At 39.3% G+C, this 15796-nt stretch overlaps 1 protein-coding gene and 1 long non-coding RNA gene across 2 annotated transcripts in view; one reads left to right on the top strand and one right to left on the bottom strand.

Moving 5' to 3' along the window:
- The window catches only part of CHST9 (carbohydrate sulfotransferase 9), a 234275-nt gene that overhangs the window by 120442 nt on the left and 98037 nt on the right, over positions 1-15796 (bottom strand). Inside the window, exon 3 of the mRNA XM_060121292.1 lies at positions 5151-5196. Within this exon, the coding sequence (XP_059977275.1) occupies positions 5151-5196 (46 nt within the window). The remainder of the gene's footprint in view (positions 1-5150; positions 5197-15796) is intronic.
- The window catches only part of LOC132504173 (uncharacterized), an 85211-nt gene that overhangs the window by 66698 nt on the left and 2717 nt on the right, over positions 1-15796 (top strand). The window lies entirely within an intron of this gene.

The following is a 15796-nucleotide window of genomic DNA, read 5'->3' as shown; positions in this document are numbered from 1 at the left end:
GCCTCATGCTTATTTTTCTGGCCACATCTCTTGCCTCTTGCCTATTTATGACTATACTCCATCCAGTCTTACTTAACCACAAACCTTTCCCTCAATAGGCCATGCTTCTTCTTGTCTTTACCTCTCTGGAAAGCCAGCCCTTCCCCTTTTCCATCTAGTGAATTCCAATTCTTTCTTCAAGGATCAGCTCAAGTCTCCCCTCTTCCATGAACCCTTCTTTGAAATCCTCAGGACACCTAGTACATGATTCTCTAGAAGGCACTCTTCACACTGGATTATAATCTGTATGCATTTGTTTTTCTCCCCCAGAAAGTGAATGAACGTTAATGCCATATCTTATTCACCACTGCATCTCCGGTATCAAGCACAAAGCCTGGACTGCAAAAATGTTTAGCAAATTGAATGCATCAACTTCTAAATGCCTCCTCAGATTCCTTCTCTGTCCTCTTGGTGGTGCTAAATGAGATGGAATCAAGACAAGAGTTTGTTTTTTTTTAATTGAGATATAATTGACATGTAACATTATATTAATTTTAAGTGTACAACATGATTCAATATTTGTATATATCACAAAATGATCATCACAGTAAGTCTAGTTAACATTTGTCACTGCACATGGTTACAAGCTTTCTTTTTTTCTTGTGATGAGAACTTTTAAGATCTACTTTCTTAGCAACCTTCAAATACGTTATATAGTATTATTAAGTGACAAGAGATTTGTAAGCTATGAACAAGTTAGGATGGTATGCATTTTCAACCTTGATTCTAACTGGAATAATGATTTTCAAAGTGAGAATAAAACATGTAGATGTTAAAAAATCCAAGAAATGATAGACTTTTCAAGAATGATAGTTTACTTAAGCGTACTTGTTGCAACACAACCTGCCTGCTAACTTCATGTTTCCTGTTGGTCACCAGTAATGAAGACAATGACAAATTAGGTCTTCTCATGTTTATTTTTGAGGGTTTTCTGAGGTATCAGAACTGTGGCAAAAAGCATTACAAAATAGTAATAGCACAGATGAAAATCACGCTAGATATGCATCCATGTGAAAATTTGCGTTCAATAAATGAGTAACGTGTAAGAAAATGAACATGCTATTCCCGCACAGATGGAAGGATTTATTCAGTATCTAACTTTTTAAAAACCTGAATGACTGCATGTTCAATGTGTGTTTAAAAGTTTTAAAATGGAGGTACTATTTCTGTTTTAGAACATTTCACAGAAGCGAAAAGCCCAGTCAAAGAGTAAGTAGCAAGATCTAAACTTGCAAAGCAGATGTTCTACCATTTGCTGAATTTCCAATAATAAATTCCACCTTTTAAGTTGAGAAAAAAATAGCATTGTTCTTTACCGGTTAGTTTTTGCAAATTATGCAAATGAAAAAAACAACTTGAACTTTAGGGATGTTCTGATGTCATAAATGAAAAGAAGGCAAATTCATTTTGAAACCCTCACTATCATCTATACTGATGACTCCATTCTCTGGTCCACTAGGGCTATTCTTTACTTAATACTTAACTGGACTTGAAAGTGTTCTCCTTTTTGGAAAAATTGGAACAATATATATTTAACAGATGGCGTCTGTATAGCCTACCCTAGTAAGCCTTCTAATTTATCTTTTTCTAAATAATAATTTATGGAGCACCTTTCTCTGCGAGAATTTTTTGTATTTTTTGCTGTGTTGCTTTTTTTGTGTGTGTGTGGTACGCGGGCCTCTCACTGTTGTGGCCTCTCCCGTTGCGGAGCACAGGCTCCAGACGCGCAGGCCAAGCAGCCATGGCTCACGGGCCCAGCCGCTCCGCGGCATGTGGGATCTTCCCGGACCGGGGCACGAACCCGCGTCCCCTGCATCGGCAGGCGGACTCTCAACCACCGCACCACCAGGGAAGCCCTGTGTTGCTTTTTAAAGAGCAAGAATTCCTTGACCTCAAAAGGGATTTTTCTAATAAGATAAAAACACTTCAAACTCAATAAAGGTTTTAGGCAGATATCTATGGAATATAGCTGTTTTTTTTTTTTTTTCTATTTTTCTGGTGAGGACATTGGGTCCTTAAAATAATCAAGGGCGAATAGGTAATTGACGATATTAGTAACACGACTCCTAATATTTGTCTGTTTACCATTACACCACCACATATTTTAAATATTCTTTACCAACCCAAATAGCCAAATTTAGCTTTGATGTTGCTGGCCATGTTTTATGAATTTGACACGGGTTTCCAAATCCAATGTCAGGAGGCATATGTTTTGAATTATTTTTCAAAAGTGACTAAGCTTACCATAGCTTTTCAAAAATGATATCAGGTTATACATATTCTCTTGTGACTCATTCCTGGATTATCGAAAACAGCATCATACTTGAAATGACAGCTGGGGTTGCAAACAACAACTTTTCCCCCAAAGAAGCTAAATATCCTATAGAAGAATTTTATTTCATAGTCTTAGCCCTATTAGTTATATGCTCCACTAAGCAACTCAGTCTAAACTGATTTAGCTAAGTTTTGGAACATGATTCATCCAGTTATATAATGTGAGCCATTTAGAAAGCTTTATTTTTTAATTTTTTTGTGGTACGCGGGCCTCTCACTGCTGTGGCCTCTCCCATTGCGAAGCACAGGCTCCGGACGCGCAGGCCCAGCGGCCATGGCTCACGGGACCAGCCGCTCCGCGGCATGTGGGATCTTCCCGGACCGGGGCACGAACCCGTGTCCCCTGCATCGGCAGGTGGACTCTCAACCACAGCGCCACCAGGGAAGCCCTAGAAGGCTTTATTTTGTGTTGATCCGTACACACACAGTAGAACCATTTCAATAAAGTAATAATGGTAAGTAGAATCATAGACATAAAATTGGAAAGAACTTTAGGAATGATCCAACCAAACTCTTCATGAATCTCTTATCAACATCCCTTGCAGGTGATGGCCCAACCTTTGTACAGTTTTACTCACACAATCTCATTCTTTCCAGTCCTGGAGAGGTTTCCTTGTTAGAAAGTTATTTATTTTTCTGAGTAAAAACTTACCTCTGTAACTTTCATCTTAGTGCAAGATTCTTAGTGCAACTTTACCTACCCAAAAAGTGAGGGTCCTGGAAGTCCCTATTTTAATGGGGAATTTTTTTTTTTGTCTACAATATTTTTCTTCTAAATTCTTTCTCCCATACTGGGAGATAGACCCAATATAAGCAAAAGGGTGTGGGGTGTATTGTCTAATACAGCAAGCAGGACATAGAATCTGAGCAGAATGAACAACGAATGATATAAAGAAGTCCAGGCAGGAAGTGAGAAGCAGGGATGCCCATGGTGTTCTTGGTATCTCAGGCACATGCTTTATAAAGAGGCAGACATTCATTCTAGCACCACAAATTGAACATGGTGATACTTAGGACCACACTGGCAAAGGTTATGTCTCAATTTTGAAAACTCAGACTATCTTTACAAATGTCGATTTCCCCAGGGCAGGATTTGTGTTCTTTGAAATGAGGAGTCAAAAAAATGTCCCCAATAATTTGAGCTCTATCCATTAGTTCTCCTTGACTTCATTTTCTCATAGAAAGTTTCTTTCACTTTCTCATAGAAATGGGACACAGTGACAAGCTGTGAATCAGCTGGGGAAAATTAGCTCCGTTAATAAAGGGAGTTTCCTCAGAACCCTGGTGATTAGTGTCTCCTGTTGCCTTAAAAAGATTTTCCAACTGTTGAAAAATATTTTATTAAGCAAGAAGACTAATACAGTGTCAAACTGACTAGCACTCTGATTTAAAAAGAAAGTTTAGGAATGGGGGACACTGGGAAGAATAAGGAATGAAGAAATCTGAGTTCATTTCCTGCCTCTCTCTCTAGTCCTTTGTGTCACCTTGGTCACACAGCATATCAGAATCTATGAGCATGGAGGGAACTGAAAGAGGCATTTGGTTTAACACTTTGGCCAATTTAGCTTTCTTCCCAACTATAAAGTTTATTTAAGCCCATACCTACAGGATCATAGCAATAGCATTTCAGAAACAGTATAAATAATTTTCCCCCAAGGAGCAATAATAGAGGAAAGTACATCTGTGAGGACACCAGATACTTGCTTGCCTTTACATTTTTTTTGGTATTCGTGATCAGGTTTTAAAAGAGCCACAAGGAGAATGCAAACAATAACATCTAAGAGGGAAATCATGCAGGTAGTGAGTTGCCCAGTTGTCTGAGATGAATGCTAAGGTTGGGAAGGAGAAAAGAGACAGGGGTTTAGGCTGTTTATACATTTTTTGATTAACACAGATTTTGGTCTTCTGTTGACTTCACTGTTTGGAAACACACATAATGCATTGTTACCAGACTAAAAAAATGAAAAAAGATGGTGTTTGGGAGTAATGTGTCTTTATGTTGGGCGCTCTCACATATCATAAAATAGTGGGTTGGTGAAGACTTCGGAAGGGTGGTGGGCATAGGTGTATATGCCAAATTAGAATTCTCTACAAATATTGACAAGTTTAGGGCATTGGGAGCTGGAAGGTTGCCCTTATGCAAAGATTTAATTGGTAAATGTATCTTACCTTATGACTTTAAGCCAAAAGCCAAGTGATGAAAATATGGAAATGTAAAGACTCATTTTTGTATTAGATAGCAAATATTGACCCCCTACTATGTGCAATGGCATTGCGACAAAGCGTCACTCACTTCTGAATATATATTAGGATTTAGAAGTGGAATGTTTTTTAAAATTTCTCCAAAATGTAAAGATTCTTCTTGGTTAAGTAGTTGACACTGTCCTGAAAAACATTAGCTACATAAATGGGTTTAAGAAAAATAATCGAGATTCATACGTATTTGGGAAGATGAAATAGTTGTCAACGATTACAACCTTCATATTTTGAAATCGGTGCTTGCAACACTTACCTTTTAAATGGATAATCATGGAAAAATTAAATAACAGGCCATCTCATTTTTGTTTGAATAGAAAGATAGGATGAAAAGGACATGACTGATGTGGAAGTGAAAAAGCTAAATGCATTCATTTATTTTAATTAATTTAAAATCAGTCAAGTCTAGGATTATAAACTATTACAGTTTTAGGTGAGTTTTTGAATACTACATTGCAAATAGACTTTTTTTTCAAGGTGGAAGTAAAAACACGACATAAAGCTGAGGCCAATTAGTCAACATCTTACCTGAAGCTGCTCTTTGTTCTCTTTTCTGCTCCACTCTCCCTGAAATAAGAAGTGGCAGGTCAGTTGCAATGTGCAGCCATGAGAATATGATGCAACTAAGATGAAAGCCCAGTTTATGGTAATTTTCAGACACAGTCACTAGGTCAGCCGTGTCCCACATTCTTCTAGAGATGACTGGGCACAGAGGAAAGGGCTGAAAAATATTCTCAAATCAATTTACGAAAGTCAAAAATTAATGAGTATTCATTAAACATGCTTCTGGGTTTAAAAAATCTTGTTAGTAAGAGCCATTTACTCAACAATAAACCTACAAGGTGCAAATCCCCACAGATCAAACTGTTCTACATGGGGGTAGACACCTGACTAAGATAAGACCATGGCCTCTTACAACCTACTTGGGAAGGTAAAGGACAGACAATATAACATGAAATGAGATGTGCCCCCAAAGTGTATAAATGTTTAAAGACATGAGAGGATGAAACGATTATTTTAAGAAATAAAAGGGTGCCCATGAAGTTACGGAGAAAGTAGTATTAGATTTTGGCCTTGAGAGATACATGTGATTTGGGGAATTTGAAAAGGGGAAAGGATTGATTCTTGGCAAAAGAAACAGTAATGGGCTATGTAGGACAAGGCTATTTGAGTAAGAACGGTCATGTTTAGGGCTTGCTTTAAAAACCTGAATGAGAGTAGCCTTCCATAGGAGGAAGTATCCTAGAGCAGCGGTCCCCAACCTTTTTGGCACCAGGGACCGGTTTCGTGGAAGACAATTTTTCCATGGACGAGGGAGGGGAGGGATGGTTCACGTGGTAATGCAAGTGATGGGGAGTGGTGGGGAGTGATGGGGAGCGGTGGGGAGTGGTGGGGAGTGGTGGGGAGCTATGGGGAGCAGTAGGGAGCAGTGGGGAGCGGTGGGGAGCAATGGGGAGCGATGGGGAGTGGTGGGGAGCAGTGGGGAGTGGTGGGGAGCGATGGGGAGCGATGGAGAGCAGCAGATGAAGCCTTGCTCACTCGCTCGCCACTCACCTCCTGCAGCCTGGTTCCAAAGGTCTGCAGCCGGGGAGTTGGGGACCCCTGTCCCAGAGGTTGGGCAAGAGGTAATTGGTTGCGTATGACAGTGGGAGCAGAGAGGAGGGAAGTGAGGGGTGTAGGAGACGGTAGGAAGGCAGAACCTATAGGGCCCAGGAGTTTACAAAATATGAAGTGCAAGGGAAAAGGAAAGGTCAAGATGAATGGCTGCTAGTTGACTTTGGGTGCAGTGATGCAATTTGGGGAAATGGTAAAATAGGGTGGGAGCATGGGAATGATGAGTTCAGTTTTGGACTTCATGAGTTTGAAGTGCTACCAGGAGACGGAGTTTGGGAGAGAGATCAAAACTGAAATTATAGATGCAGAAAATGTGCATCTTGAGAAGATGGCTGGAGCTGAGGGGGGGAAATGGAAACATAAAGACAGACAGAACAGAGGGCTGGGCTGAAGACAGTGACCACGAAAACAAAAATTCTACTCTTGTATTGTGACGAAGGACGATGAGAAGACAGAAGGAGAAGCAGACCTCCATGGAGATCAAAAGAGCACAAAGTCATGTACCATAAATAAAGTTTTAAGAAGTATCAGGGGTGCCAACAGCATCCGATACCGCTGAGTTCACGCGGTTGTTGCTAGACAATGAGTGAGAAGTTTTAGCAGAGAGGGAATAGTAAGAGGATGTGAGGGTCTGAAGAGCAGTGGGCGACGAGGAAGATGAGGCTGAGGAAGAAATGACTTGTTCACGACATTTGCCAGCACAAACATGAATGAGATGAGGTAACAGTTTGGGCAGGAGTTCAGTCAGGGTTTCTGGGACACTTCAGCATGTTTACAGGCTTAGATAGGAAACATTGCACCAGGGCAGTGGTGTGTGTAAACACCACAGTTGAGGTGAGAGCCTTGGTTTTGCGATGAGTAAGTGAGGGCCACCCTTCCAGCCATCACCTTCTTGTCGTTTATCAACTTGTCACAGATGGAGCTAGTTACTGAGAGTTTATGGAAGCTCATGTAAACTTTAAGTTTTTCTATCAGCCCTTCGTGTCTTTTAAAATCCTAGACTGTAAGGTGGAAAACGTATAATCCTTCCCCTGTGCAGCTGCCCAAAGTGTAGAATTCATTTAACTGGCATCTTGATTAATCTCACATTCTATTCATTTGGGTGATTTCCAGAGGACTTGTTTGATGCAATTTATTTCAATGATACAAACAGATAAATGGCATGAATGGCCCATTTAAAGGTTTCATTCATTACCAAGTATGATGGGGTACCTCCTCATTAAAGATTTTTATTGGGCAAGCCACTATGTACCTTTGATTATAAATTTTTATATACTAGGGGCCTCAAACGCTTTCATGAATTTTCAAAAATGCTATTCAAGTCCTGAATCATTAAAAAAATTATAAAAAAGATGTTTAAAAAACCCTATCTTTGGGCTTCCCTGGTGGCGCAGTGGTTGAGAGTCCGCCTGCCGATGCAGGGGACACGGGTTTGTGCCCCGGTCCGGGAAGATCCCACATGCCGCGGAGCGGCTCCGCCCGTGAGCCATGGCCACTGAGCCTGCGCGTCCGGAGTCTGTGCTCCGCAACGGGAGAGGCCACAACAGTGAGAGGCCTGCGTACCGCAAAAACAAAAAAAAACAAAAAAAAACAAAAAAAAAAACCCTATCTTTTTGGAGAGTCTTTAACTTGTCTAAGAATGCATCATAAATCCTTAAAGTTGACAATGAATGTACTGAAGATTAATAACAGGGTGTGGTAGCCAGCCTCCAAGGTGACCCCAATGATCCTCATCTTCCCACCTCCTGGCATTTGTATCCTTGGGCTGTCTGCTCCCACACTGAATTAGACTGACTTGTAACCAGTAGGGTTTTGCAGAAATAATCAAGTGTGATTTCCAAGGTTGGGCCTCAAAAAACATTGTGGCTTCCATTTTGTTGTCTCTCAGAGTACTTCCTCTGAGGAAAGCCAGATAATATGTTACAAGGACACCCAAGCAGCCCAAAGGAGAGACCCATGTGGCAAGGAACTGAGGCCTCCTGTCAACAGTCAATGAGGAACTGAGGCCTCCTGTCAACAGCCAATGAGGAACTGAGGTCTCTAGTCAAGAGCCAATGGGGAATTGAGGCCACCGTCAACAGCCAAAGAGGAACTGAGACCTCCTGTCCATAGCCAGTGAGGAACCAAGGGCTCCAGTCAACAACAAATGAGGAACTGAGGCCTCCTGCCAGCAGTCAGCATCAACTTGCCCGCACATGAACAGCGCATTCTCTAGCCTCACTCAAACCTTCACATGGCCGCAGCTCTGGCTGTCTCCTTGACTGCAACTTCCTGCGAGACCCTGACCCAGAACAACCCAACCAGCCACTCCAGAGTTCCCCACAGAAACTGTGTCACATGATAAATGTTTACTGTTGTTTTCAGCTGCTAAGTTTTGGGTAAACTGTTATACAGTATTACATAACTAATACTTATGGGATAATTTTATTATGAAAGTTTGGGTTCATTTACCACTTAATAGAAGTTTTACCAAGTTTTCTTCTGAGAAAATGTATTTAGTTGAACATTAAAATTCCACATCTCATGGCTATTTATTTATATAAACTGAGTTCTGATATTTTTAAAAGCTATTTTAGAGTTGGGGTTGATAGGGTTTCATGGAGAAACATTAAATATATATCCACTTATAGCACATTTCAGGACTTCAGTATGGAAATAGCTCCTTAATCGAAGTGATTGTTTCTGATCTTTTAAAACCACAGGCACCTAAACGGCAATCCAAGATGTCTCACCAATAATGAGCAGGGTGTTTGTACCACAACTCAGTATCTTATGTCACTTCTAATGAAAAGAAAATTTTGTGCACACAGATATATATATTTATGTCTATACATATATACAAATAGTGGGTATACACATATGCGTGTACATATATGCATATATACATACATATAATGCACTACATATATGTACATGTGATATATATCTTGTAATTTTACAATCTGACATAGTCTAATCTCCAAAATATACTCTCTTCTACCTGCTTCCATCATTGTGTAATAAAGTGCAAGCTTCCCTCACTGCGCTACCAATTTCTCATTGCCAGTTCTGAGTGTGCGCTCAGTCACAGGCATTTTATCTGCCCTGCTCTGAGAGGTATTATTAATCACATCCTGTTGCTAGGATACCTGAGAATGTTCATTTATGTCTGATGTTTCTTTGGCAAAATGCACTATGAAGATGGCACAGAATCATGACAAGGAAAATTACTGTGCACACGCTACTTATTTTTAAAAAGGCAGCGGGGGAGAGTATCATAACTACCAGATAATATAATGTGAACTCCCATGAAGTTTTTTTTAATACCGTTTGTTTCACCTAGACTTTAATGGAAAAGTGCTGGCAATATTTCTGGATAATGAGAATCTGTAGTATTTCTCTACTTCTGAGTTAACTAGGAAAAATAGAAGGAGGTAGGGTTTTAATTCTGTTTCCTTTATAGGGACTTAGAGAGGGCGGGGCTTTAAGATTCACTCACTTCAAATGCCTCAGTTACAGACGGGGTTACTAGGTTACAGTGCTAGCTGATTTGTAGAGCCAGCCTAATACACAGATCACCACTATTGCATGTTTAGCTATTTTAATGCAAGACCTAAGAGAAAAGTAATCTTCAGAATGAGCATTTGAGTAATGGGGGAAAAATGCCTTTATCAATAGCTTAAAAAATTACTGTTGTTTTGGGTATTAGTATACCAAAGATTCCTGCTTATTGATTGTAATCAGAGAGGATATGAATTTTATATATTTTATATATTCACCTAAATGCAAATAAAATTCACCTACATGCAAGGTTTTTCTTAGTCAATCTCTTCCCATAGGAAACAGCATGATATAGTGAAATAAACATGGGCTTTGGAGTTAGATGGAGTGACTTCCTGTCTTAACCACTGGTTCTTAGGAGCTATGTAACCCTGGGAACAAGGCATAGAGTATCTCCTCAATACATGTTCCTTTCTGTTGTCTCCTCTTCTCTCTCTAGTGCTTGTGCGTGTGCGTGTGTGTGTGTACACAACACATACATATACATAGTATCTGTTTATCTATATTTATCTATTGTATCTATCTCTACCTAAGTCTTGTATTTCAACTGAAAACATAAACAATTTGAGTTTTACTTCCAATATCGTTTCCAAGTGGTATTAGCAGAGTGCTATTTTTGTAATCATGCTAATAATAGTAGCTAATGTTTATTAAACAATATCTATGCGCTCATCACTGTAATCAACATATTATATGTGTTCATTCATTTTATCTTCACAGTATTATGAGACTTTACAAACATTCTACCGATTTTCAGGTAAGAAAACTTGGTAGAAATTTGGTAAATAACTTTGCCAAATCACTGAACTACTTAGTGGCAAATAAATAACGAGAGGATAAAAAATAGTTGGGGTGAAAGGCAGGGAGGAGTAAGCATTTGGATATCTATCCATAAGCCGTATGTAATCAGTCCCTAGGTTTGGAGGGTTGCCTGAATAAATTATTTTGTTAAAATATTTCCATAGACTTTTTAAAAACTAGCTCTTCATTATTTATCAAATTATCTGTCTGAATAAATGAACTGCTTATTTTAGCTGCTAAATACCTAATAATAATGTTTCAGGAGTAGAATGCCAAAAAGACCTTCAGATTTTGACCTTTTTTAGTAGTTTGGTATTTATTCAGTACCTACTATGAGTCGGGCACCCTAATAACACTTAAAAATTATTTACTTTAATTTTCACAACTAACTTAGTCGATATTTTTCAAAGCTATTTTAGACTTGGGGTCGATATGGTTTCATGGAGAAACATTAAATATATATCCACTTATAGCACGTTTCAGTACTTCAGTACAGAAGTAGTCCCTTAATCGAAGTGATTGTTTCTGATCTTTGAAAACCACAGACACATACATGGCAACCCAACGATGTCTCACCAATAATGAGCAAGGTGCTTGTATCACAAGTCAGTATCTTATGCCACTTCTAATGAAAAGAAAATTTTGTGCACACATATATACGTATTTATGTGTATACACATATACAAATAGTGGGTATACACATATATGTGTATATATATTCATATATCTACATATACATAATGCATTACATGTATGTACATGTGGCGTGTGTCCTGTGATTTTACAATCAGATATAGTCTAATCTCCAAAATATACGCTCTTCTACCTGCTTCCATCATTGTGTAATAAAGTCTGTCATGGAATCTTATCAAGCTTTCCTCACTGCACACCAATTTCTCAGTCGCCAATTCATGGAGTAGATGAAAATTACTTCCATTTTCCAGTGGAGAAAGGAGGCTCAGGAAATTCTCTGAAATGGCACAAGGTTCCAGTTAGTGATTAGCAGGATTAGACTTTGAAGCTGAGATTTGTACCCTTTCTGAGCTTACTGGCTGCGGTGATTACAGGCAGGTCTGTAGAGTGGTAAAGAGCTCTTCCACTTAATCAATGTGGGACACTATCATTTAACCTCTCTAAATTGTATTTATCTGGAAATAGGGATAATACTAGTTCCTACTTCACAGGGTCATTGTGAGGGTTAAACAAAATAATGTGTTTGATAATAATCCTAAATATTTTGAGTGCATAATGCAATCACGTTTATAATGTTCTCACTTCAGTGCCTGGAAAATAGCAACATAGCGTATTGCCAGGTGCTTCTCTTTATGAATGTTCCATGTCAGGTGGTCCCTGGTAACATATGATACTTCTACATATTCTCAAGGTCAATGGCTTTGTTTACACAAATATTATAAAGTTTATTTTGAGAGTTTCTTCGGATTTTTACCATCACATCTCTTTCTTGCTTTCCCTTAGAATTTCTAATTGAGAACTAGCTTTTCACTTTAGTGAATTCCTTTCCTCTCCTCGTAACTCTTTCCAAATACAAATTGGTTTGATAAAACACATTGATATGGCAAAACTCTCCCCAATTATGAGCTCAGATGACACGATTTTAGAACCCAGCATGTGTGGTCCAAATCCCTACCCATATTTTGTACTGACCAGCAGCTATGGAACTGTCAACAGTCTGATACAGTCTAAATAGAAAGGGAGAGCTTTTCTAGAAACTAGAGGACCTCATTACCAGAACTTATTCCTTGAAACAAACGGTAAGACCTTGAACAACTTGACATTTCCAAGATTCACAGGTCTCTTTAGTTAGATAGGTAAATACTATCTTTCAATAATACCAAAAGAAGTTGTACAAACAGGGATTTGAGAAGATTTTAAGTACCGTACTATAGGGCAGGAACAGAGACACATAACTAAGCCACTGTAAAGACCAGCTAGTCTAAAACCAAAAAGGACCTATTATATAGCACAAGGAACTCTGATCGATATTATATAACAACCTAAATGGGAGAAGAAGTTGAAAAAGAATAGATACACGTATATGTATAACTGAATCACTCTGTTGTACACCTGAAACTAACACAACATTGTTAACTATACTCCAATATAAAATAAAAAGTAAAAAAAAATAGACTGTAGAAACTGCATAGTTTCTCTTTGGTCAATTTTACAAAAAGGCAGAGGAGTTTATTTTATTATTGATACCTGGATTTATGCTGATGCTGAAACGGCACTGGCCTCAGCAGACACTGTGATGAGCCTCTATGGCTGTGGACCCTCACTACCCTCCTGCACATTTAGATAAACTCCACTTGCTCTTTTGTCCATTTCTATTTGCTGAGTTGATGTGTCACTAGGATGCTTAGGCAGTCAGAGCCATTATGAGCACACTGCATGCTGTGAGCTCCAGACAGTGTATACTGAGCCACAGAAAATGGCCCTTCAGAAACGTATCGATACCGATAGATCTGGCCTCTGAGGCTGGCCATCTGCCCTGGCAGAGCTGATACTCCATCTGCGCCCCCCAGCCCTGGGGTCTGCCATCCGTCATCGTGTGTAAAAAGCCTGAGAAGAACTGAATGCTCAAAGATTTTTCCTGGGCTGACCCCTCTACAGAGAAATAGGAAAATCAGTAGGAGAAACAACAGTTTTATGTTCTCTTGGAAATTCTCAAGTACAGAATTTCTTCCGACTTAGATCCACCTGACAAGCACATAATTAATGTGACAAGCAACAGTTCCTTTCAGATTCCCAACATTGGCCTGGGTGAATTAAATCTTAAAGTAAACCTTTTGATATTCAGAACCTCATTCTGAAGCAGTCATTTGTTGGCAGAGAAGTTTTTTGGAAGACCTTTAGATGTTGAAGTCAGACTGGGAAAAAAATCCAATCAACCCAAACCCAGGTCTTAAATATCTCTGCAAAATGGGAATGCTAGTTTTACTAATATATGTTTCAGCTACTGACCAAAGCAGGGATGTGTGCATTTGTACTTTCCTTTGTACAATAACATGTTCCTTGTACGTTAGGTGTGAATAATTATTCTTTTTTTAAATAAATTATTTTATTTTATTTATTTACTTTTTGGCTGCGTTGGGTCTGCGCTGCTGCACGCGGGCTTTTCTCTAGTTGCCGCAAGCGGGGGCTACTCTTTGTTGCAGTGCGCAGGCTTCTCGTTATGGTGGCTTCTCTTGCTGTGGAGCACGGACTCTAGGCGCACGGGCTTCAGTAGTTGTGGCACGTGGGCTCAGTAGTTGTGGCTCATGGGCCCTAGAGCACAGGCTCAGTAGTTGTAGCGCACAGGCTTAGTTGCTCTGCGGCATGTGGGATCTTCCCGGACCAGGGCTTGAACCCGTGTCCCCTGCACTGGCAGGCAGATTCTTAACCACTGCGCCACCAGGGAAGCCCCGTGAATAATTATTCTTAACTGACATAATATTCTAGGTGCCCTTGGAATCTTCATTATATAAAAGAAATAGGAATGAATTATTTTGCAAAATAAAGAATCTTTTCATAATATAATTATTCAGTCCCGTGCTAGAATAACAATGACCATGTTTTAAGAGGTGGAGTCAGTTTCCTTCCTGCTGAACTGTCCAGGCCTTCGTAAATTGCTTAACGAGTAGAATATGCTGGAAATGCCAGTTTCTAGGCCTTGAAAATCAGGCAGCTCCCACTTCCCGAGTCTTTTAATACTTGCTCTGAGAGAAATCTGGCCATAATGTAATAAAGACTACCCTGAGACCACCATGCTGTAAGGAAGCTCAAGTGAGCCACACCTGGAGGCCCCGTGGAACGTGAGCTGCCTGAATCATACACGACTGACAACTAGCTGTTCCAGCCACACCAACCCAGGTGCCAAACGTTGTGTGGATGATGAGGCAATCCTGGAAGTGGATTTTCCAGCTCCAGTTGCTTCAGCAAACACCATATGGATTAGACAAATTGCCCAGCTGAACCTTTTCAAAATTTCTAACCTACAAAACTGAAAGCAAAATAAATGTTTGTTTTATACCATTAAGTTTTGGCATACTTTGTTATAATCAAAAGATAATAAGAACACCTCCTTTTTCTGTTTTCATAGTAAGAATATTTATTGATAAACCTATCAATATATACCAGTATATATTGATTTTTTTTCCCTTAAAGCAGGGCTCACCTAGGTTCCTTCTTTCCTAAGATGGCTTGCTCAACTATACCTATAAATATGTTCTATTATCCAGCATTTTAGCATTTAAATTTATTCCTCTTCATGACACAGAATGAAACATGTTATTATTGAGTATGGTTAATTTATGTATAATCTATATAGATTAATATGTGCTTTGGTTTAATAAAAGTATTACAGTATTAGCCTATGTCCAGGTTATTGATCAAAAGTAAAGTGGAGACTTGCCAATTATGTAGAATTTCAGAACTTGTCAACCATCAAATGAGGCACCCGTTTGAAACAACATTTAAATATTCATCCAGGCTTCAAAAACTTTATCGCTGATGGTTGGAAATTATACAGAAACCCGCTGAACTGAAACACTGAAAAGATTCAACAGCCATTTCTGCTAAATAATTTAAAATTATCTTACTTTCCCTGGGTAGATTTACTTTTAAATGATAAATTAGTAGAATCTATATTGAATTAAGAGCTTTGATATTATTTAGGGTTCATTTTCTGTATGAAGGTGACAAGGGGAAACATTTCATTAAGAAAGGTAATGATTTGAGTCCAGTCAGACACTATGCTTGTGAAGTTGGAGTTTGTTCACTTCAAATACAATTTATTTGGCTCACGGACACACAATCCAGCCCAGCTTTTCATCTGAAGGAAATGAGCACATTTCACTGCTCTCTCCTGTGTTCTTACTCATCTCCTCATTAGCCTGTGAAGAAAGCTGCTAGGGGCCAGAGGTGAGCTTCATTTATTCTTTGAGATGTCGGCACCATTTACATTCCCAGTAGCCCCAAGTTTTTCCTTTTTTATCTTTAAAAAATCCTCATCATACTTATCCTTTCCTTCACATTGACCTGCATCAAAGGTTTGGGCCTTAGACATGCAGGGAAGCTCTTATTTCACAGACTGAAGGAAGACGATGAAGAAAGTGTACGTAGATTAGTGGCCATGGATTTACTGCTTTCAGGCTTTGCAGTGTACTTTGTGATCTTGTAAAACTATCCTCTGTAAACCTGATTGACTACCCGA

This window comes from Lagenorhynchus albirostris, chromosome 14, assembly GCF_949774975.1.
Source record: "Lagenorhynchus albirostris chromosome 14, mLagAlb1.1, whole genome shotgun sequence".
In the NCBI taxonomy this organism is placed as follows: domain Eukaryota; kingdom Metazoa; phylum Chordata; class Mammalia; order Artiodactyla; family Delphinidae; genus Lagenorhynchus; species Lagenorhynchus albirostris.
Note: the sequence above shows the minus strand (reverse complement) of the source record. Positions and strands in the feature narration are given on the sequence as shown.